This window comes from Nerophis lumbriciformis, linkage group LG03 (genome assembly GCF_033978685.3).
Source record: "Nerophis lumbriciformis linkage group LG03, RoL_Nlum_v2.1, whole genome shotgun sequence".
In the NCBI taxonomy this organism is placed as follows: domain Eukaryota; kingdom Metazoa; phylum Chordata; class Actinopteri; order Syngnathiformes; family Syngnathidae; genus Nerophis; species Nerophis lumbriciformis.
Window position 1 is genome coordinate 33,163,664 of NC_084550.2, and position 22,837 is coordinate 33,186,500.

The following is a 22,837-nucleotide window of genomic DNA, read 5'->3' on the forward strand; positions in this document are numbered from 1 at the left end:
TGGCATGCCAGCTCTTACCAAAATGAAGGTTTCTTGTCCGGGGTCGAGAGAGCGAGTGTAATGTGGCAGCGTGCACAGCCAGACGGACCACTTCCATGTGCAAGTCGCCAAGCATCAGATCAGAGCGGCGCCGCTCATTAGCTATGCGAGTACTCAAGCATACATTCCCGTCACACGTTTGCCATGCAGCGTGACATCACATGGGGGGGGGGGAAGATTCCCAAGGCAAACACAAATAAGTGAAGATTCTACTTGGCGGTGACCTTTAATCACCCACCCCCCCTTTGATGGCGGCCTGCTGCAGTGGTCGTTGATGGCGAGCCAAGCACAGCAAACATTTTTACATTCTTGGCCAAAGACAATCGATATGCGGCAGTCTGCACGTCGGAGAAAACGCTTCGCTGCACATTTCCTGGCTGTATATCTTTGCATCCGCCCAAGATGCAGCTGGCAGAGAAAACCTTGCAAAAATAACAAAGACAAGGTTGCAGAGTAAATAAAAGGTTGCAGAATGACAAAGAAAATGTTGCAAAATAAAGAAAAGGTTGCAAAATGTCAAAGAAAATGTTGCAAATTAAGGAAAATATTGCAAAATAAAGAAAACGTTTCAAAATGACGAAGAAAACATTGCAAAGAAAAGAAAATGTTGTAAAATAAAGAAAACGCTGCAAAATGACAAAGAAAATGTAAAATAAGGAAATCATTGCAAAATAAAGAAAATGTTGAAAATAAAGAAAACGTTGCAAAATAAAAAGGAAAACCTCGCAAAATGAAGAAAACATTGCAAAATAACAGGAAACGTTGCAAAATGACAAAGAAAACGTTGCAAAATGACAAAGAAAATGTTGCAAAATAAAGAAAAGGTTGCAAAATAAAGAAAAAGTTACAAAATGTCAAATAAAATGTTGCAAAATAAGGAAAATATTGCAAAATAAAGAAAACGTTGCAAAATGACAAAGAAAATGTAAGATAAAGAAAACATTGCAAAATAACAAGCAAAATATTGCAAAAAAAAGAAAACATTGCAAAATACGAAAAATGTTGCAAAATAAAGAAAACGTTGCAAAATGACTTAGAAAATGTTGCGAAATAAAGACAGCGTTGAAAAATAAAAAGGAAAACCTTGCTAAATGAAGAAGACGTTGCAAAATAACAAACGTTGCAAAATGACAAAGAAATCATTGCAAAATAACATGGAAAACCTTGCAAAATGACAAAGAAAACGTTGCAAAATAAAGAAAAAGTTGCAAAATGACGAAGAAAATGTTGCAAAATAAGGAAAATATTGCAAAAATAAAGAAAACGTTACAAAATCACAAAGAAAATGTTGTAAAATAAGGAAATTGTTGCAAAATTACAAAGAAAACGTTGCAAAATGACAAAGAAAATAATGCAAAAGAAAGAAAATGTTGTAAAATAAAGAAAACATTGCAAAATAACAGGCAAAATATTGCAAAATAAAGAAAATATTGCAAAATTAAAAAAATGTTGCAAAATAAAAAAAAACGTAACAAAATGACAAAGAAGATGTTGTAAAATAAGGTAATCGTTGCAAAATAACAAGGAAAATGTTGCAAAATGACAAAGAAAACGTTGCAAAATAAATAAAACATTGCAAAATGATCAAGCAAACATTGCAAAATAACATTGAAAAAACGTTGCAAAATGACAAATGAAATTTTGCAAAATAAGGAAAACGTTGCAAAATGACAAAAAAAAGGGTTGCAAAATAGAGAAAAGGTTGCAAAATGTCAAATAAAATGTTGCAAAATAAGGAAAATATTGCAAAATAAAGAAAACGTTGCAAAATGACAAAGAAAACAATGCAAAATAACAAAGAAAACGTTGCAGAATGGCATGGAAAACGTTGCAAAATGACATGGAAAACGTTGCAAAATGACATGGAAAACGTTCCAAAATGACATGGAAAACCTTACAAAATGACAAAAAAAATGTTGCAAAAAAAAAAAAAAGGTTGCAAAACAAAGAAAAGGTTGCAAAATGTCAAAGAATATGTTGCAAAATAAAGAAAACGTTGCAAAATGACAAAGAAAACAATGCTAAATAACAAGCAGAATATTGGTAAATAAAGAAAACGTTGCAAACTAAGAAAACTGTTGTAGAATAAAGAAAACTTTGCAAAATGACGAAGAAAAGGTTGCCAAATAAAGAAAAGGCTGCCAAATGTTTGATGCGACCAAAGCAGCGAGTGGATGCTTAGTTCCCTGCGAGTGGCAGCGCATCACATTCATCTCCCTCACCATGTACTATTTATTAATTTCACTTCATTGTCCTCCCACTCGCCCTGTGTCACGGTTGTGTGCGTGTGTGCGTGTATGTGTGCGTGCGTGTGTGCGCGCGTGTGTGTGTGCGTGCGTGTGTGCGCACGTGGATGCTCTGTTGTAACATCCAAGCAGACATGTTTCCACCAAGCAGTGCTGTCTAGTTCCCTTTAAGAAGGTCCCATCTCATCAATCAATCAATCAATCTTTATTTATATAGCCCTAAATCACAAGTGTCTCAAAGGGCTGCACAAGCCACAACGACATCCTCGGTACAAAGCCCACATACGGGCAAGGAAAAACTCACCCCAGTGGGACGTCGATGTGAATGACTATGAGAAACCTTGGAGAGGACCGCATATGTGGGTAACCCCCCCCCTCTAGGGGAGACCGAAAGCAATGGATGTCGAGTGGGTCTGACATAATATTGTGAGAGTCCAGTCCATAGTGGATCCAACATAATAGTAAGAGTCCAGTCCATAGTGGGGCCAGCAGGACACCATCCCGAGCGGAGACGGGTCAGCAGCGTAGAGATGTTCCCAGCCGATGCACAGGCGAGCGGTCCACCCCGGGTCCCGACTCTGGACAGCCAGCACTTCATCCATGGCCACCGGACCTGTGCCCCCCCCCCCCCCCTCAAGGAAAAGGGGAGCAGAGGAGAAAAGAAAAGAAACGGCAGATCAACTGGTCCAACAGGGGGGCTATTTAAAGGCTAGAGTATACAAATGAGTTTTAAGATGGGACTTAAATGCTTCTACTGAGGTAGCATCTCTAATTGTTACCGGGAGGGCATTCCATAGTACTCATAGTATCTCATCTGGGCTGACCTCACCTGTTTTTGTGAAAAATATATTTAAAGGATTTTTATTACCAAAATAAATTGCGTTTATTTGAGGAAGATTTCCTTCTCCTTCTCACAGTGTGAGCTTTTAGCCAATGACCTCACATTCCATTATAAAATAACCAGTTCAGTGTAGGGAGGGAAGTGGTACCATGTTTATGGTACCACTTCCACTTTTCATTCTGCTTAAGAATCATGTTTTTATTTGGGGAAAAAAAAAGAGAACAAAAAGGTGGATTAGCATCAATTGTGTAGTTTAGAGGTAACATGACCATACATACAATCATTATGGCCAGCCTTTTACAGGCCACATTAAATGACGTGGCGGGCCTCCTTAAATTGAAAAATGATGTGAGAGCGTGGCGGGCAACTTAATTCATGTGAAGCAGTGTTCATTATTTTTAAAAATGTTGCAAAATGACAAAGCAAACGTTGCAGAATGTCACAGAATGTTGCGAAATAAGGAAAATATTGCTGTGATGAGGTGACGACTTGTCCAGGGTGTACACCGCCTTCCACCCAAATGCAGCTGGGATAGGCTCCAGCGCCCCCGCGACCCCGAAAGGGACAAGCGGTAGGAAATGGATGGATGGAAGGAAAATATTGCTAAATAAAGAAAATGTTGTAAAATAAGGAAATTGTTGCAAAATGACAAAGAAAACGTTGCAAAATAAAGTAAAAGTTGCAAAATAACAAGGAAATCACTGCAAAATGACTAAGAAAACGTTGCAAAATAAAGAAAATGTGATAAAAAAAGGAAATCGTTGTAAAATGACAAAGAAAACGCTGCAAAATAAAGAAAACTTTGCAAAATAACATGGCGATTGTTGCAAAATGACAGAAAAACATTGCAGAATGTCAAAGAAAATGTTGCAAAATAAGGACAATATTGCAAAGTAAAGAAAACGTTGTAAAATAAGGAAATTGTTCCAAAATTACAAAGAGAATGTTGCAAAATGACTAAAAAAAGTTGCAAAATGACTGGAGAAAGTTGCAAAATAAAGAAAACGTTGCAAAATAACAAGGAAATCATTGCAAAATGACTAAGAAAACCTTGCAAAATAAAGAAAACTTTACAAAATAACAAAATTGTTCCAAAATTACAAAGAAAACGTTGCAAAATGTCTAAAAAAAGTTGCAAAATAAAGAAAACGTTGCAAAATGACTAAATGAAGTTGCAAAATAAAGAAAATGTTGCAAAGTAACAAGAAAATTGTTGCAAAATGACTAAGAAAATGTTGCAAAATAAAGAAAATGTTGCAAAATAAGGAAAGTATTGCAAAATGACAAAGAAAACATTGCAGAATGTCAAAGAAAATGTTGCAAAATAAGGAAAACGTTGCAAAATAACAAGGAAATCGCTGCAAAATGACTAAGAAAAGTTGCAAAATAAATAAAACGTGATAAAATAAGGAAATTGTTGCAAAACGACAAAGAAAAAATTGGAAAATAACAAGGAAATTGATGCAAAATGACAAAGAAAAACATTGCAGAATGTCAAAGAAAATGTTGCAAAATAAGGACAATATTGAAAAGTAAAGAAAATATAAAATAAGGAAATTGTTCCAAAATTACAAAGAAAACGTTGCAAAATGACTAAAAAAAGTTGCAAAATGACTAAAGAAAGTTGCAAAATAAAGAAAACGTTGCAAAATAACAAGGACATTGTTGCAAAATGACAAAGAAAATGTTGCAAAATAAAGAAAATGTGATAAAATAAGGAAAGTGTCGCAAAATGACAAAGAAAACATTGCAGGATGTCAAAGAAAATGTTGCAAAATAAGGAAAACGTTGCAAAATGACAAAGAAAACGTCACAATTTACAATTTACTTTACAATGATTATCTCCAGCCTTTTACAGGCCACACACACACACACACACACACACACACACACACACACACACACACACACACACACACACACACACACACACACACACACACACACACACACACACACACACAAACAGATAGCCCGACCCAAATTGGTTGAACCCAATGGGGCCCCCTGCTCTGGACTTTGACTAATGAGAGTCCATGAAGACTTTCACTCCATGACAGACTTTATTGTCCGGACTTATTTGGAACTCTTTGCATGCGCATGTTCACTATCTTTATTTGTATGCATCTCCTACGTGTGTGTGTGTGTGTGTGTGTGTGTGTGTGTGTGTGTGTGTGTGTGTGTGTGTGTGTGTGCGCAGGGAAGTAACGTGATGGAGGACCAGGATCTCAGAGACATTGGGATCACAGACCCAGGGCACAGGAAGAAAATCCTCCATGCGGCACGTAACCTGCCCAAGGTAGGACCGGGATCCGTCCAGATCTGAGCTGGCAGGTTCCACAAAGACCATTTAGATGTTCCTGGTGTGTTGTTGGAAGACCACCGTGGACACGCACCTGATTTGTGTCCGTGTCGCAGGTCAAAGCTCTGGGCTGTGACGGCAGCACGTCCTTGGCCTCGTGGCTGGATGGTCTGGGTCTGCAGGAGTACCTGCCCAACTTTCTGTCCAGTGGCTACCGCACCCTGGAGTGTGTGAAGAACCTGTGGGAGTTGGAGATCATCAATGTGAGGCGCATGAAATACCTGTCTATAATAATAATAATAATACATTTTATTTGTAAAAAGCACTTTACAATACATTTTTAAAAAGAAGGGTTTTTAAGCCTTTTTTAAAAGCATCCACAGTCTGTGGTGCCCTCAGGTGGTCAGATAGAGTGTTCCACAGACTGGGAGCGGCGGAGCAGAAAGCCCGGTCTCCCATTGTTCGTTTCTATCATTTCATAGGCCCACTTTTGTACAGTACAGTGTAGGTACCGGTACCAATAATATAATAATATAAATAATATAATAATATAAAGTACCGCGACACTAATGAATTAAAGACGGTACTATACTGCTTTTGAAAAATACCGGTACTTTTTTTTCTGGACGACGCCCTGTTGGTAAAATGAGCAGAAAAATGGGCTGCATGTTCGAATTGCCAGAAGAAAGCCATTTCTGCGCAAACGTTACAAAGTATAAACAGCACAGAGACAAGCCCCAAAACTTTTGAAACAAAGTTATTCGGAGTGATGGCTTTCTTCTGGCCACTCGACCATGCAGCCCATTTTTCTTCAAGTGCCTCCTTATTGTGCATCTTGAAACAGCCACACTACAATTTTTCAGAGAGTCCTGTATTTCAGCTGAAGTTATTTGTGGATTTTTCTTTGCATCTCGAACAATTTTCCTGGCAGCTGTGGCTGAAATCTTTGCTGGTCTACTTGAATCCCTCATTTTCCACTTCTTAATCAGCGTTTGAACACTGCTGATTGGCATTCTCAATTCCTTGGATATCTTTTATACCCCTTTCCTGTTTTATGCAGTTCAATTACCTTTTCTAGCAGATCCTTTGACAATTATTTTGCCTTCCCCATGACTCAGAATCCAGAAACATCTATGCAGCACTGGATGAAAGATGCAATGGTCTGTCAGAAGCCCACAAACTCACTGACCTTTTATACACAAGGCGAATCAGTAAAGAATCTGGGTATTATTTTCGACCCAACTCTCTCCTTTGAGTCACACATTAAGAGTGTTACTAAAACGGCCTTCTTTCATCTCCGCAATATCGCTAAAATTTGTTCTATTTTATCCACTAGCGACGCTGAGATCATTATTCATGCGTTCGTTACGTCTCGTCTCCTGTAACGTATTATTTTCGGGTCTCCCTATGTCTAGCATTAAAAGACTACAATTGGTACAAAATGCGGCTGCTAGACTTTTGACAAGAACAAGAAAGTTTGATCATATTACGCCTATACTGGCTCACCTGCACTGGCTTCCTGTGCACTTAAGATGTGACTTTAAGGTTTTACTACTTGCGTATAAAATACTACACGGTCTAGCTCCGTCCTATCTTGTCGATTGCATTGTACCATATGTCCCGGCAAGAAATTTGCGTTCAAAGAACTCCGGCTTATTAGTGATTCCCAGAGCCCAAAAAAAGTCTGCGGGCTATAGAGCGTTTTCTATTCGGGCTCCAGTACTATGGAATGCCCTCCCGGTAACAATTAGAGATGCTACCTCAGTAGAAGCATTTAAGTCCCATCTTAAAACTCATTTGTATACTCTAGCCTTTAAATAGCCCCCCTGTTAGACCAGTTGATCTGCCGTTTCTTTTCTTTTCTCCTCTGCTCCCCTTTTCCTTGAGGGGGGGGGGGGCACAGGTCCGGTGGCCATGGATGAAGTGCTGGCTGTCCAGAGTCGGGACCCGGGGTGGACCGCTCGCCTGTGCATCAGCTGGGAACATCTCTGCGCTGCTGACCTGTCTCCGCTCGGGATGGTGTCCTGCTGGCCCCACTATGGACTGGACTCTTACTATTATGTTGGATCCACTATGGACTGGACTCTCACAATATTATGTTAGACCCACTCGACATCCATTGCTTTCGGTCTCCCCTAGAGGGGGGGGGTTACCCACATATGCGGTCCTCTCCAAGGTTTCTCATAGTCATTCACATCGACGTCCCACTGGGGTGAGTTTTTCCTTGCCCTTATGTGGGCTTTGTACCGAGGATGTCGTTGTGGCTTGTGCAGCCCTTTGAGACACTTGTGATTTAGGGCTATATAAATAAAGATTGATTGATTGATTGATACACACACATTAATTACAAACAAACATGTCACAGGTGCTGTTTGGAACCTTGATTAGCCATTCAAACCTGTTTGTGTCATCAACTTGTGTGCATGTTATCAGATCAAAGTCACTGGGGTATGCAAACTTTTGATCAGGGTCATTTGGGTACTTTCTTTTGTCATGCTTTCGGCCCTCGACCACATCCAAGTCAAAAAGTTTGGACACCCCTGAAGTAGATGAATAATGTGTACAAAATAATAGGTGTATAAATGACACAATATGTTACTGCATACGTCAGCAGACTAATTAAGAGCCTTTGTTTGTTTACTTACTACTAAAAGACAAGTTGTCTAGTATGTTCACTATTTTATTTAAGGACTAAATTGTTCTTTGATTGCAATAACAAACATGTTTAATGTTTCATAATATTTTATGTTAAAAGCCAATAATGACATTTTTTGTGGACGCTTTTATTTTGAAAAGCATCGATTTATATTTTGGTACTGGCACCGAAATATTGGTATGGGGACAACCTCAGTACAGTAGAGAAAGAGATGATAGGGTATTATTTGTTCACAGATGCTACCTGGTGGTTGTTTGAGCACACTGCAGGTAGTCCTGCATAGTTCCACTCCTTAATGCAGGGGGCCCCCAAAGTGCAGCTACATTTTTAGGGGCCTGCGGAACATTCGAAAAATACTATTAAAAAAAAATAACAAAAAAATTGTGAACAAGTGAATGTAACAAGTTGCAAACTGCCATGCAAGCAGTTTTTTCTTTTTTCATTTTTCTTTACAGCTGTGATTGCTCAAAAAAACCCATTAATTATTAACTTACATTATTCAAGACTCCAATTTTATCACCTGAAATATTGCACATTCTTTTATACCCAATCATGGCCTATTAAAAAACTACTTTTCCTTTGACAAAAATGGACATAAAACAAACCAAAACTAACAAAACATCAAAAAACAATAATTTATGATTAACGGATGGATCTGAAATTGATTTAGAGATGTAAGCATTGAAAATTAAAATGTAAAAAATGTATCAATTATTTTTTACCACTTTTATGAGTAGCATCCTTTTAAATCCCCAAGAAATTTAGTGTGATTTTTTTTGGTGTAAAAAAGTATGTAAAATTAATGAATTTTTAGCGGTAGAAAATGGATGGATGGATATATCATAATTATTACATATATTTCTATTCAGAACGTAGAAATTATCTTTAAAAACGTTGCAGAATGAGGAAAATGTCGCAAAATGTCAAAGAAAACATTGCAAAATGTCAAAGAAAATGTTGCAAAATAAAGAACACTTTGCAAAATGACAAAGAAAACATTGCAAAATAACAAAAAAATATTGCAAAATAAGGAAATTGTTGCAAAAAGACAAAGAAAATGTTGCAAAATAAAGAAAACCGTGCAAAATAATAAGGAAAATGTTGCAAAATAGGAAAATGTTGCAAAATGACAAACAAAACATTACAAAATGTCAAAGAAAATGTTGCAAAACAAAGAAAATGTTGCAAAATGACAAAGACAACATTGCAAACTAAAAAAATATTGTTAAATAAGGAAATTGTTGCAAAATGACAAAGAAAATGTTGCAAAATAAAGAATACGATGCAAAATAAGGAAAATGTTACAAAATAGGAAAACGTTGCAAAATGACAAAAAAAATTGCAAAATGCCAAAGAAAATGTTGCAAAACAAAGAAAATGTTGCAAAATAAAGAAAATGTTGCGAAATGACAAATAAATGTAAAATAAGGAAATCATTGCAAAATGACAAAGAAAATGTTGCAAAATAAAGAAAACGTTGCAAAACAAGAAAAATGGTGCAAAATGAGAAAAAAGTAGCAAAATGACAAATAAAACTTTACAATTATTATTATATATATAATTAATCATTTTTGGGGTAAAATAATGAATGATTAACTTACAGTATTCAAGGCTCCAATTCCGTCAGATGAAATATTTCACTTTGAAATACTTTTTAGGAGAAATATTACATATTGTGAATGTTTGCCAATTATAAAACAAAGCAAAACTAACAAACTATAAAAAAAACAATAAGTTATGATAAACGGATGGATTTGAAATTGATTTAGAGATGTAAGCATTGAAAATTAAAATTATAAAAATGTATGACTTATTTTTATGAGTGGGACCCTTTTGGATCCCCAAGAACATTAGTGTGATTTTTTTGAATGTAAAAAAAAAAATTGTGGACATGATCTGCTGACATCAAACCATCATTTTGGAGAGAAATCAAGGCATTTTCTTTTGAAATGCAGTTTTTCTTTTTTCCAAAGGCGCTCTCAAAAGATGTTTATTTATTTATCTATTTTAACTTATTTTAGCAACAATGAATAATTTAAGTGTCCCAGACATCTCCTGCGGTCCACGGTGGCAAACACAAAAACCAGTCAGCTGGCATCTTCTAGTTACCCTCTCAGCGTAGAAAAGCAGCGTGTTTCCATGGTTACGCTGTGCAGAATTTCCTTCAGCTTTTTTTCATCTCCATCTCCGCCACGCTCTGCAGCATCTGGCGTCACCGTGACCTACAAAGCGTCTGACGTCCCCAGGCTGGTTATTAGGCTTTGCGTTGCACCTCACGCCGGGCCCCGTGGGAGCCGGCAGGACCGTGGAACACTTCCACAGTGGTGTGTGTGACTGGCACTGGAGGAGAGGTGTAATTGACATGGAACATTAATAACCAGCTGCATGAGACTTAATAGCCAATTATGCAAATGTGGGATAACCACTTTTAAACTAACAACCTCTGAGACGTGTAATGCAAGTCTAACAAGGAGGAACATCCTGGGAGTCTAGACCACCGCTCTCTGACTCCGCCAAGTCATCATTCATTTGGCCCGTTGTGTCATTTAAGGTGGCCCACACACTTCATTTCAAAGTGGACCGCCAGGTCATTTAAGGTGGCTCGCCAGATCATTTAAGGTGGACCGCCAGATCTTTTAAGGTGGACCGCCAGGTCATTTAACGTGGACCGCCAGGTCATTTAACGTGGACCGCCAGGTCATTTAAGGTGGACCGCCAGATCATTTAACGTGGACCGCCAGATCATTTAACGTGGACCGCTAGATCATTTAAGGTGGACCGACCGCCAGATCATTTAAGGTGGACCGCCAGGTCATTTAAGGTGGACCGCCAGCTCATTTAAGGTGGACCGCCAGCTCATTTAAGGTGGACCACCAGCTCATTTAAGGTGGACCGCCAGATCATTTAAGGTGGACCGCCAGGTCATTTAATGTGGCTCGCCAGATCTTTTAAGGTGGCCCCCTCACTTAATTTTAATGTGGCTCGCCAGGTCATTTAAGGTGGCTCGCCAGATCATTAAATGTGGCTCGCAAAGTCATTTAAGGTGACTCGTCAAGTCATTTAAGGTGGCTCGCCAGGTCATTCAGGGTGGCTCGCCAGGTCATTTAAAGGGGACTTCCAGGTCATTTAATGTGGCACGCCATCTAAGGCTGATTTAAAGGGGACTTCCAGGTCATTTAATGTGGCACGCCATCTAAGGCTGAAACGACGTAGTCGACGTCATCGGTTACGTAAATACGTCGACGTCATTTTTGTGCGTCGGCGCGTCGCATATTTACGTCACACCACTGTCATGGCGGAGCGCAGAGCAAACGATGCGAGCGAGGGGAAAAAAACACGCCAAAAGTCGTCAAAAGTGTGGGAGTATTTTAATAAACGGCCTAATAATGTTGTTTTATGCACACTGTGTCGAGCGGAAATGGCGTATCACAGCAGCACAACGGCTATGAACGAGCATCTAAAAAGAAAACATCCGACAGCGTTCTTCCCATCACCATCAACGAGTCAATCATCCGCGTGAGTATACGTTGTCATCATTACAAAAAAACATGAATGTGTCATTTGTATCTGCGTTGTAAATTCATAAACTAAAGCACCGTTTCGCTCTAAGAGGCGCGTTTGGCATGCCTGTTCAGTGTTTACAAAGACGCGCTCCTCTTTAACGCTAACGTTAATAAGTTGTACAAATACCTTTTACAACATTAACAGTTACATATACTATCTTTAACGCTAACGTTAATAAGTTGTGCAAATACCTTTTACAACATTAACAGTTACATATACTATCCTTAACGCTAACGTTAATAAGTTGTGCAAATACCTTTTACAACATTAACAGTTACATATACTATGTACAAACGAACAATTAACTTCACTTTAATCATACTATCATTGTTGTGTTATTAAACCAATTTAACAAGATAATGTGTGTAGTTTAATTAACCTTTTGTATTAAAGTAAGCTGTATTTGGGTATATTTAAAATGAAAATTAATTGTTGTCTCTTATGTTGCAGCAAACGACAAAGCAGTGTCCAGGATTTTTTTCCAAAGAGGCATGGGACTGAATGCACACCGCAAGTGGCCGCTGACCTGACTGATGGTGTCCTGGAAATGATGGTCATAGACATGAGGCCATTAAATATGGTAGAAGGGGAAGGGTTTCAAAAAATGATCAAACGGTTTCACTCTGGCTACACACTACCATCAAGAACCCACTTCACTAAGCTTATGGAGCAAAAATACACAAAGAAAATGAATGAAGTCAAAGCAATCCTGAAAAATGTGAAAGGAAAACTGACACTCACAACTGATGCATGGACAAGTATGGCCACTGAAGCTTACCTTGGTGTCACCATTCACTTTGTTAATGATGAGTGGGAGCTTACCTCAATTAACTTGACAACAATGCCCCTCAATGAAAAGCACACTGCAGAAAACATTGCCTCTTGGATTGAGGATGTTGTCAATAAGTTTGAAATAAACATAAAACTAGTACAAGTCATTGTACATGACAATGCTGCAAATGTTGTTGCAGCTTTAAGAGTTCTTGAGGAAAGACATGGTGTTTCATCCCTCAGATGTGTTGGCCATACTCTACAGCTTGTAGTTAACCATGCTCTAAAGGACAACCACATCAGCAGAGCTTTAGGAGCAGCAAGAAGTTTGGTCGAGCACTTCAGAAAAAGTGAGCTATCCAGTACAAAACTAAAGGTTAAGCAAAAACAAATGGGTTCTCCAGACCACAGCCTCATACAAGATGTGTCTGTGAGATGGAACAGTTCCTTTTACATGATTAGTTGCCTGCTTGAGCAGAGGTGGCCAATAACAGCAACTCTGTCAGATCCGGAGGTCACTCAAAGAGGGAAGCATTTTCTGGATCTTAAGGCTGACCAGTGGAGCTTGCTTGAAGAACTTGAACAAGTTCTGAAACCTTTTGAATGTGCAACTGTGTACCTGAGTGGAGAATCTTATGTAACAGTTTCCGCTGTCCCTCTGCTGGTCAAAGGGCTTCGGAAGGCTACACAAACTGCTTTTGAAAATGCATCAATCAAGTGTTTCCAGGTCACTGCTGCACGTGAGATAACATCCAGGTGGGAAGCCGAGACCACATTCAAAGATGATGGACCAAATGTGTGCATATTAGCAGCTGCACTTGACCCACGATTCAGGAAGCTGAAATTCCTGACTGCAGATGAGTGTTTAAAAGTTCAATACAAGCTGCATGCAATAGTTCTGGAGGAGAAAAGAAGGGAAAAGGAGACACACGCTCAACAGGGCACAGCAATGCAAGTGGAAAGACCAGATGCTGACAGGCGGCCTGTATCTTTACTAGACACACTTCTTGGCTCAGATTCAGATGAACTCAGCAACAATGAGGAAGACAACAATGACAGTAATGATGCTGAAATGGTCAGAAACGAGTTAGTGTCTTATTTTGGAGAATCCCCCATTTCCAAGGATGAAAACCCATTAAAATGGTGGAAAGAACATCAGGCAAGGTTTCCAAATCTGGCAATGCTGGCTCGGTCTTACCTCTCAGTTCCAGCCACATCGACCCCTTCTGAGCGCCTATTTTCAGCTGCTGGGAATATTGTAAACAAGAAAAGAACCAGCCTCACCCCAGAGCATGTAGACATGCTAACCTTTCTTCATTACAACTGTTAGTCACTCACTGGAATGAGTAGAATTGGTTATAGTGTACTGTGTTGGACTGGATGTTTATTTTGCACATTTTAAAAGCAATACTTAATGTTTACAGTGCTCCAGAATATTTAGATTGGCACAAATGTTTACAGTGTTACAGAATGTTTTGCCATGTTTTCAATGTTGACTGAGTGGCCATACTTTTTTTTTTTGGAAATAAAAGCCATGCCTTTTGAAAAAACTGGCCTAAATTTATTTTTTTCATCTTAATTTTAAATTAAAAAAAAAATCGGTAAAAGGAAAAATAATCTATAGATTAATCGAAAAAAATAATCTATAGATTAACCGATTAATCGAAAAAAATAATCTATAGATTAATCGATAGAAAAATAATCGTTAGCTGCAGCCCTAACGCCATCTCATTTAAGTGGCCTGCCAGATCATTTGAACGTGGCATGCCACCACATGTTATTTGGCCCGCCAATTCAATTTAAAGTTGCCTGACACATCATTTTAATTTGGCCTGCCACACACTCGCATCATTTTAAAGAGGCCTGCCACATCATTTAAGGTGGCTCGCTAGATCATTTAAAGTGGACCGCCAGGTCATTCAAGGTGGCTCACCAGGTCATTTGAACGTGGCATGGCACCACATTTTATTAGGCCGGCCACTTCAATTTAAAGTTTCCTGACACATCATTTTAAATGGGCCCGCCATGTCATTTAACTTGGCACACCACCTCATTTTAAGTGGCCCGCCAGATCATTTAAGTAGCCCGCCAGATAATTGTAAAGTGCCCTGCCACATTAATTTAAAATGGCCTGCCACACTCTAACAATTTAAGGTAGCCCGCCACATCATTTTAATTTGGCCTGCCGCATAATTTAGGTGGCCCATTGTATAATTTAAGCTTGGCTCTCACGTCATTTTAAATGGCTAAATAGCTAAACATGGTTCACTACACACCGTAGGAGGATACAATAGCTCACCGGCGTCACAATGTAAACAAATGAATGGGTGGATCTACACCTGACATCCACTGTAATGATACCAAGTACACGATACTACTATGATTATAAATAAATGATAAATGGGTTGTACTTGTATAGCGCTTTTCTACCTTCAAGGTACTCAAAGCGCTTTGACACTACTTCCACATTTACCCATTCACACACACATTCACACACTGATGGAGGGAGCTGCCATGCAAGGCGCTAACCAGCACCCATCAGGATCAAGGGTGAAGTGTCTTGCTCAGGACACAACGGACATGACGAGGTTGGTACTAGGTGGGGATTGAACCAGGGACCCTCGGGTCGCGCACGGCCACTCTTCCACTGCGCCACGCCGTCCCTAATCGATATTTTTTATCCTCGCAAAATCTTTTTTTCCTTTTTTTAAAATGCATATTATGTTTATAAAGTCAGGAAATACGTCCCTGGACACTTTGAATATGACCAATGTATGATCCTGTAACTACTTGGTATCGTGTCGATACCTAAATGTGTGGTATCATCCAAAACTAATGTAAAGTATCAAAGAAGAGAAGAATAAGTGATTATTACATCTTAACAGAAGTGTAGATAGAACATGTTAAAAGAGAAAGTAAGCAGATATTAACAGTAAATAAACAAGTAGATTGATAATCCATTTTTTACAGTTTGTCCCTCATAATGTGTACAAAATAATAGGTGTATAAATGACAATATGTTACTGCAGACGTCAGCAGACTAATTAGGAGCCTTTGTTTGTTTACTTACTACTAAAAGACAAGTTGTCTAGTATGTTCACTATTTTATTAAAGGACTAAATGACAATAATAAACATATGTTTCATATACACTAAGATTTTTTTTGTTCAAATAAAGACAATAATGACATTTTTTTGTGGTGCACCTTATTTAGAAAAAAAACGAAAAGTATCGAAATACATTTTGGTAGCGGTACTAAAATATTGGTATGGGGGGACACACAGTGTCCACCAACTCATGGACTGAGACCACATCACCTGACCCCGATGCTTTGCCTTGTAGGTGATCAGGGTGGGGCCACTGGGCCACAGGAAGAGGATCATCGCCTCTCTGGCTGAGAGACCGTACGAGGAGGCTCCGTCTAAGTCCCGCCGTCTGTCTCCCATCATGGTGAGAAGCACTTGGTGCTCACACTGCGCATGTCTCATACTTTTTCACCGCCTCAGAAAACACTTGGTATGGAGCCCCATTTGTGTCTTTATTACTAAAGTTGTTTTTTTTACACTGAATTTGTGGAACTGAATTGTTTGCCTTTAAATCTTGTGAACTCCAATTTTTCCACATCAAATTATGCTGACAATTCAATGAAAATGTGTGCATTAAAAAATTTGCAAAATGTGTTTAAAAATGTGTGTATAAAAAAAAATCATTGTAAAAATATTCAGTGATTAAAATTTCAATTTAAACGTTTAGTGTATAAAAATGTAAAAAAAAAAAAACAGTGTATAAAATTTCAGTGTTTAAAAATGTTTAAAAAAAAATACAGTCTATGAAATTTCTGTTTAAAAAAAAAAAAAAAAACAGTCTATGAAATTTTTGCGTTTAAAAATGTCTTTTAAAAAATTTCAGTTTAAAAATTGTGTGTAAAAATGTAGTTTAAAAAAATTCACTGTATAATATTTCAGTTTAAAAAAATACTGTGTTTAAAAATAATGTTTAAAAAATTTCACAGTATGAAATTTCAGTATGAACATTTAGTGTATAAAAATGTTTAAAAAAATCAGTGTATAAAATTTCAGTGTTTAAAAATCTTGTTTAAAAAAATTCAGTCTATGAAATTTCAGTGTTTAAAAATGTCGTTTAAAAAATTCCAGCGAATGAAATTTCAGTTGAAAAATTTAGTGTGTAAAAATTTAGTTTAAAAAAATTCACTGTATAATATTTCAGTTTAAAAAAAATACTCTATGAAAATTCAGTGTTTAAAAATTATGTTTAAAAATTTTCGGTGTATAAAATGTCAGTGTTTAAAAATGTTTACAAAATTTCAGCATATGAAATTTCAGTTGGGCTTCACGGTGGCAGAGGGGTTAGTGCATCTGCCTCACAATACGAAGGTCCTGAGTAGTCTTGGGTTCAATCCCGGGCTCGGGATCTTTCTGTGTGGAGTTTGCATGTTCTCCCCGTGACTGCGTGGGTTCCCTCCGGGTACTCCGGCTTCCTCCCACTTCCAAAGACATGCACCTGGGGATAAGTTGATTGGCAACACTAAATTGGCCCTAGTGTGTGAATGTGAGTGTGAATGTTGTCTGTCTATCTGTATTGGCCCTGCGATGAGGTGGCGACTTGTCCAGGGTGTCTTGGGTTCAATCCCGGGCTCGGGATCTTTCTGTGTGGAGTTTGCATGTTCTCCCCGTGACTGCGTGGGTTCCCTCCGGGTACTCCGGCTTCCTCCCACTTCCAAAGACATGCACCTGGGGATAAGTTGATTGGCAACACTAAATTGGCCCTAGTGTGTGAATGTGAGTGTGAATGTTGTCTGTCTATCTGTATTGGCCCTGCGATGAGGTGGCGACTTGTCCAGGGTGTACCCCGCCTTCCGCCTGATTGTAGCTGAGATAGGCTCCAGCGCCCCCCGCGACCCCAAAGGGAATAAGCGGTAGAAAATGGATGGATGGATGGATGGAAATTTCAGTTGAAAAATTTTGTGTGTAAAACTTTTGTTTAAAAAAAATTCAGTGTATAATATTTCAGTTTAAAAAAAATATTCAAAAAATTCAGTGTTTAAAAATGATGTTTAAAAATTTTCAGTGTATGAAATGTCAGTTTAAAAATGTTTAAACAAATACAGTTTATGAAATTTCTGTGTTTGAAAATGTAATTTAAAAAATTTCAGCGTATGAAATTTCAGTTGAAAAACTGTGTGTAAAAATTTAGTTTAAAAAAATGCACTCTATAATATTTTAGTTTAATAAAATACTCTATGGAAATTCAGTGTTTCAAAATGATGTTTAAAAATGTTCATTGTATGAAATGTCAGTTTAAAAATGTTTACAAAATTTCAGCATATGAAATTTCAGTAGAAACATTTTGTGTGTAAAAATGTTGTTTAAAATATTTCACTGTATAATATTTCAGTTTAAAAAAATACTGTATGATAATTCAGTGTTTAAAAATTGTTTAAAAATGTTCATTGTATGAAATGTCAGTGTTTAAAAATGTTTACAAAATTTCAGCGTATGAAATTTCAGTTGGAAAATTTTGTGTGCAAAAATTTAGTTCAACAAAATTCACTGTGTAATATTTCAGTTTAAAAAATACTCTATGAAAATGCAGTGTTTAAAAATGATGTTTAAAAATGTTCATTGTATGAAATGTCAGTGTTTAAAAATGTTTACAAAATTTTAGCGTATGAAATTTCAGTTTAAAAATGTAATGTGTAAAAATTTCAGAGCAGAAAAATTAGCTCTTTCGAAACACAGGATCCACTTTCTGTAAATTAGGACTGAAGCAATCGATCCTGTGTCATAAGCAGCCAATGAGGTGTCAAGCTTGAAGTCACGTGACACGGGTCTTAATTTACAAGAATTTGGTTTTGCGTTTCGAAGCAGTGAATTTTTCTGCACAAAATTTTAATCCACTGATTTTTTTTTTTACATTGAATTTTTTATATTGAATTTTCAAACTGCACATTTTTTCAATGAAATTGTCAGCATAATTGAAATGTTTTTCACTTTCAATTATGCTGACAATTTCATTGAAAAGAAATTGTTGGCAAAGTGTGTGTATTTAAAAAAATATGTGTATAAAAAAATCAGTGTAAAAAAATTCAGTGGATACAATTTCAGTTACATTTAGTGTATACAAATTCAGTGTTTAAAAATGTTGTTTAAAACATTTCAGTGTTTGCAATTTCAGTGAAAAAATTTAGTTAGAAAAAATTCAGTGTATAATATTTTAGTTTAAACATTTAGTGTATGAAAATTCAGTGTTTAAAAATGTTGTTTAAAAAATTTCAGAGTATGAAATTTCAATTTGAAAATTTAGTGTGTAACAGTTTAGTTTAAAAAAAAAATCAGTGTATATAATATTACAGTTTGAATGTTTAGTGTATGAAAAATCAGTGTTTAACAATGTTTAAAAAGTTTCAGCGCATGAAATTCCAGTTTAAAAATTTTGCATGTAAAAATTTCAGAGCATAAAAATTGAGAAGTACACAAGATCCACTTCCTGTAAATTAAGACTGAAGCAATCGATCCTGTCTCATAAGCAGCCAATGAGGTGTCAAGCTTGAAGTCACGTAACACGGGTCTTTAATTTACAGGAAGTTGGTTGTGCGTTGCAAAGCAGCAAATTTTTTTGCACTGAATTTTAATACACTGATTTATTTATTTTTTTACATTTAATTTTCATACACTGTATTTTTTTTACATGTATTTTTATAAACTGATTTTTTTTACATTAAATTTTTATACACTGAATTTGTTTTACATTTAATTTTTGTACACTGATTTTTTTTTTTACATAAAATGTTTATACACTGAATTTTAATACTGTGATTTATTTATTTTTTACATTTAATTTTTATACACTGAATTTTATTTACATTTAATTTTTGTACACTGATTTTTTGTTACATTAAATTTTTATACACTGAATTTTTATACACTGAATTTGTTTTATATTTAATTTTTATACACTGATTTTTTTTACATTTAATTTTTATATACTGAATTGTTACACACTGAATTTCTTTTACATTTAATTTTTAGACACTGAATTTTTTTTACATTTATTTTTATACACTGATTTTTTTTACATTAAATTTTTATACATTGAATTTGTTTTACATTTAATTTTTATACACTGATTTTTTTTACATAATGTTTATACACTGAATTTTCCTACTCTGATTTATTTATTTTTTACATTTAATTTTTATACACTGAATTTTATTTACATTTAATTTTTATACACTGAATTTTTTTTACGTTTATTTTTGTACACTGATTTTTTTTTACATTAAATTTTTATACACTGAATTTTTATACACTGAATTTGTTTTATATATAATTTTTATACACTGATTTTTTTACATTTAATTTTTATACACTGAATTGTTACACACTGAATTTCTTTTACATTTAATTTTTAGACACTGAATTTTTTTTACATTTATTTTTATACACTGATTTTTTTTACATTAAATTTTCATACACTGAATTTTTATACACTGAATTTGTTTTACATTTAATTTGTATACACTGATTTTTTTACATTTAATTTTTATCCACTGAATTTGTTTTACATTTAATTTTTATACACTGATTTTTTTTTACATAACATTTTTATACACTGAATTTTAATACACTGATGTATTTATTTTATACATTTAATTTTTATACACTGAATTTTTTTTACATTTAATTTTTATACACTGAATTTTTTTTACATTTATTTTATACACTGATTTTTTTTATATTTAATTTTTATACAGATTTTTTTACATTTAATTTTTATACACTGAATTAGTTGTACATTTAATTTTTCTACACTGATTTTTTTACATTAAATTTTTATACACTGAATTTTTACACACTGAATTTCTTTTACATTTAATTTTTATACGCTGAATTTTTTTACATTTAATTTTTTTACACTGAATTTTCAAACTGAACAGTTTTTTCAATGAAATTGTCAGCCTAATTGAAAGTGAAAAAATGCAGTTCAAGTGCAAAACATTCCGTTCCATAAATTCAGTGTAAAAAAAAAAACAACTTTCATAATAAAGACACAAATTAACCTCCATAATTGTCTCTCCAACGACCACCATAATGATCAACATTAAAATACAGTAGCATAGTAAGCCTAAATAGTCATTAAAACGAGGCAGAGGTTTTATTTATTGAGTACATTTAATATTGTTGGCCACTGTAACATTACACACAGTTTGAACAGTAACACTGTGTTTGAATACAGCAAAATAAAACACTGTACTTTAATCAATGACTAGATGAAGTCCACGTACCACCGTTTGAGAATCACTTAAAGGCACAAAACCACCAAGTTTAATTGAAGAAACCACATATATGGCTATTTTCAAAGAAGCCAGACTGTCACAATAGCACGTGGTTGTTGTTGGCGTGACCCCAGGATGGAGAGACGGAGGGCGAAGTGTGGATAAGAAGGTCTTTTAATTGGGACTCGGCAGGCAAAAATCAAAAGGCACAGCGTGAACGTTAATCTCAATGGAAGAAAAATGTTTAAAAAATTTAAATAAATAAAAAAATATATATATAATTTATTTACATCTATGTAATCTATTTGATTGCAATTAATTTCAGTTTGTTCATTGTTAACTAAAAATGTATTTGATTAATCGCAGATGTATACACAATTTTTCCTCATTAATAAATATACCCTAAACAGATAATTTTCAAGTTTTTATTACCACGACTGGACAATGAGTTTGTTTTAATGAATGTTTTTAAACATTATGTTTTTTTAAACAGCTCAGTACAAAAAGGACATAAACACGCTTTTGATGACAATAAAAAATGACCTGCAGTGCGTTGGTGTCTTGCCAGTTTTTGTATTCTGTAGGAATACAGAGTTTGTATTCTTGCTGTAGGAGCACTTGCATTCAGAGGAGGTGCTACACCATGTTTTACAGCAGTTTCACACAATAACACAAAATGTGGATTCTTAGGATCATGTTATTATAGTCAAAGATGTTTGCTGATGTAATCTGTGATATTTCTACCTGAATAAATGCCTCTCATATTTTGTACAAGTTAACGCTATTCATATCTCTGCATGGCAATGTTGTAACCTTCTCTATTTATTAATACAACGTAACATTCAGCCTGCTAAACATTCTGTAATTGAGGACTCGACCAGAACATGTCATCAAATATTTTACACTTTATTTCAATCTGCCAAAAATCATTTATTTAGGTGGAAATATCACAGATTACATCTTTGACAAAGCATGCTGGTAACGTAAGACATTTCTATTGTGTTAAGGTTAAGTCAGACCTTGTGTGCTTTTATTTTGAAGCCGGATAAGTGCGATTGGTTTGAGAAGGTGTCTTGAAATGTCCTACATTAAATCTACATTTTAACACATTCCTTAATTAAATCTACATTTTAACACATTCCTTAAATTTAATCTACATTTGAACACATTCCTACATTAAATCTACATTTTAACACATTCCTTAATTTAATCTACATTTTAACACATTCCTACATTAAATCTACATTTTAACATGTTCCTTCATTAAATCTACATTTTAACACATTCCTACATTAAATCTACATTTTAACACATTCCTTAATTTCATCTACATTTTAACACATTCCTACATTAAATCTACATTTTAACACATTCCTACATTAAATCTACATTTTAACACATTCCTTAATTTAATCTACATTTTAACACATTCCTACATTAAATCTACATTTTAACATGTTCCTTCATTAAATCTACATTTTAACACATTCCTGCATTAAATCCACATTTTAACACATTCCTACATTAAATCCACATTTTAACACATTCCTACATTACATCTACATTTTAACATATTTCTACATTAAATTTACATTTTAACACATTCCTACATTAAATCTACATTTTAACACATTCCTACATTAAATCTACAGTTCAACACATTCCTTAATTTAATCAACATTTTAACACATTCCTTCATTAAATCTACATTTTAACACATTCCTACATTAAATCCACATTTTAACACATTCCTACATTAAATCTACATTTTAACACATTCCTTCATTAAAGCTACATTTTAACATATTTCTACACTAAATCTACATTTTAACACATTCCTACATTAAATCCACATTTTAACACATTCCTACATGAAATCTACATTTTAACATATTTCTACATGAAATCTACATTTTAACATTTTTCTACATTAAATCTACATTTAAACACATGTCTACATTAAATCTACATTTAAACACATTTCTACATTAAATCTACATTTAAACACATTTCTACATTAAATCTACATTTTAATGTGTTCCTTCATTAATTCTACATTTTAACACATTACATATCAACACATTCCTACATTAAATCTACATTTTAACAACAGTTTAACAAC

General features: G+C 35.3%; 2 protein-coding genes and 1 long non-coding RNA gene across 8 annotated transcripts in view; 2 read left to right on the top strand and 1 right to left on the bottom strand.

Annotated features, from left to right (window-relative positions):
* anks1ab (ankyrin repeat and sterile alpha motif domain containing 1Ab) overlaps positions 1-22,837 on the top strand; it is a 136,033-nt gene that overhangs the window by 51,534 nt on the left and 61,662 nt on the right. For all 6 annotated transcript variants that reach the window (XM_061937594.1, XM_061937575.1, XM_061937585.1 and 3 more), the window contains 3 exons: positions 5,327-5,425; positions 5,545-5,691; positions 15,762-15,869. In XM_061937594.1, coding sequence (XP_061793578.1) covers positions 5,327-5,425; positions 5,545-5,691; positions 15,762-15,869 — 354 coding nt within the window. The remainder of the gene's footprint in view (positions 1-5,326; positions 5,426-5,544; positions 5,692-15,761; positions 15,870-22,837) is intronic.
* The window catches only part of LOC133583446 (uncharacterized), a 43,615-nt gene continuing 25,908 nt past the window's right edge, over positions 5,131-22,837 (bottom strand). Inside the window, exons 2-3 of the long non-coding RNA XR_009812590.2 lie at positions 10,194-10,424; positions 5,131-5,667 (exon numbers count right to left, since the gene is read on the bottom strand). This is a non-coding gene — a long non-coding RNA (uncharacterized lncRNA). The remainder of the gene's footprint in view (positions 5,668-10,193; positions 10,425-22,837) is intronic.
* Positions 11,099-13,938, top strand: LOC133583383 (E3 SUMO-protein ligase ZBED1-like). Its single transcript, XM_061937563.2, has 2 exons — positions 11,099-11,600; positions 12,099-13,938. The coding sequence occupies exons 1-2, from the start codon at positions 11,377-11,379 to the stop codon at positions 13,747-13,749; spliced, it is 1,875 nt and encodes a 624-aa protein (XP_061793547.1). The 5' UTR covers positions 11,099-11,376; the 3' UTR covers positions 13,750-13,938.

Excerpts from the sequence above, each read along its gene's own strand:
- LOC133583383 (XM_061937563.2), top strand. The coding sequence starts at position 11,377 with ATGGCGGAGCGCAGAGCAAACGATGCGAGCGAGGGGAAAAAAACACGC. Across the intron at positions 11,601-12,098 it reads TCAACGAGTCAATCATCCGC|CAAACGACAAAGCAGTGTCC; the intron begins GTGAGTATACGT and ends CTTATGTTGCAG.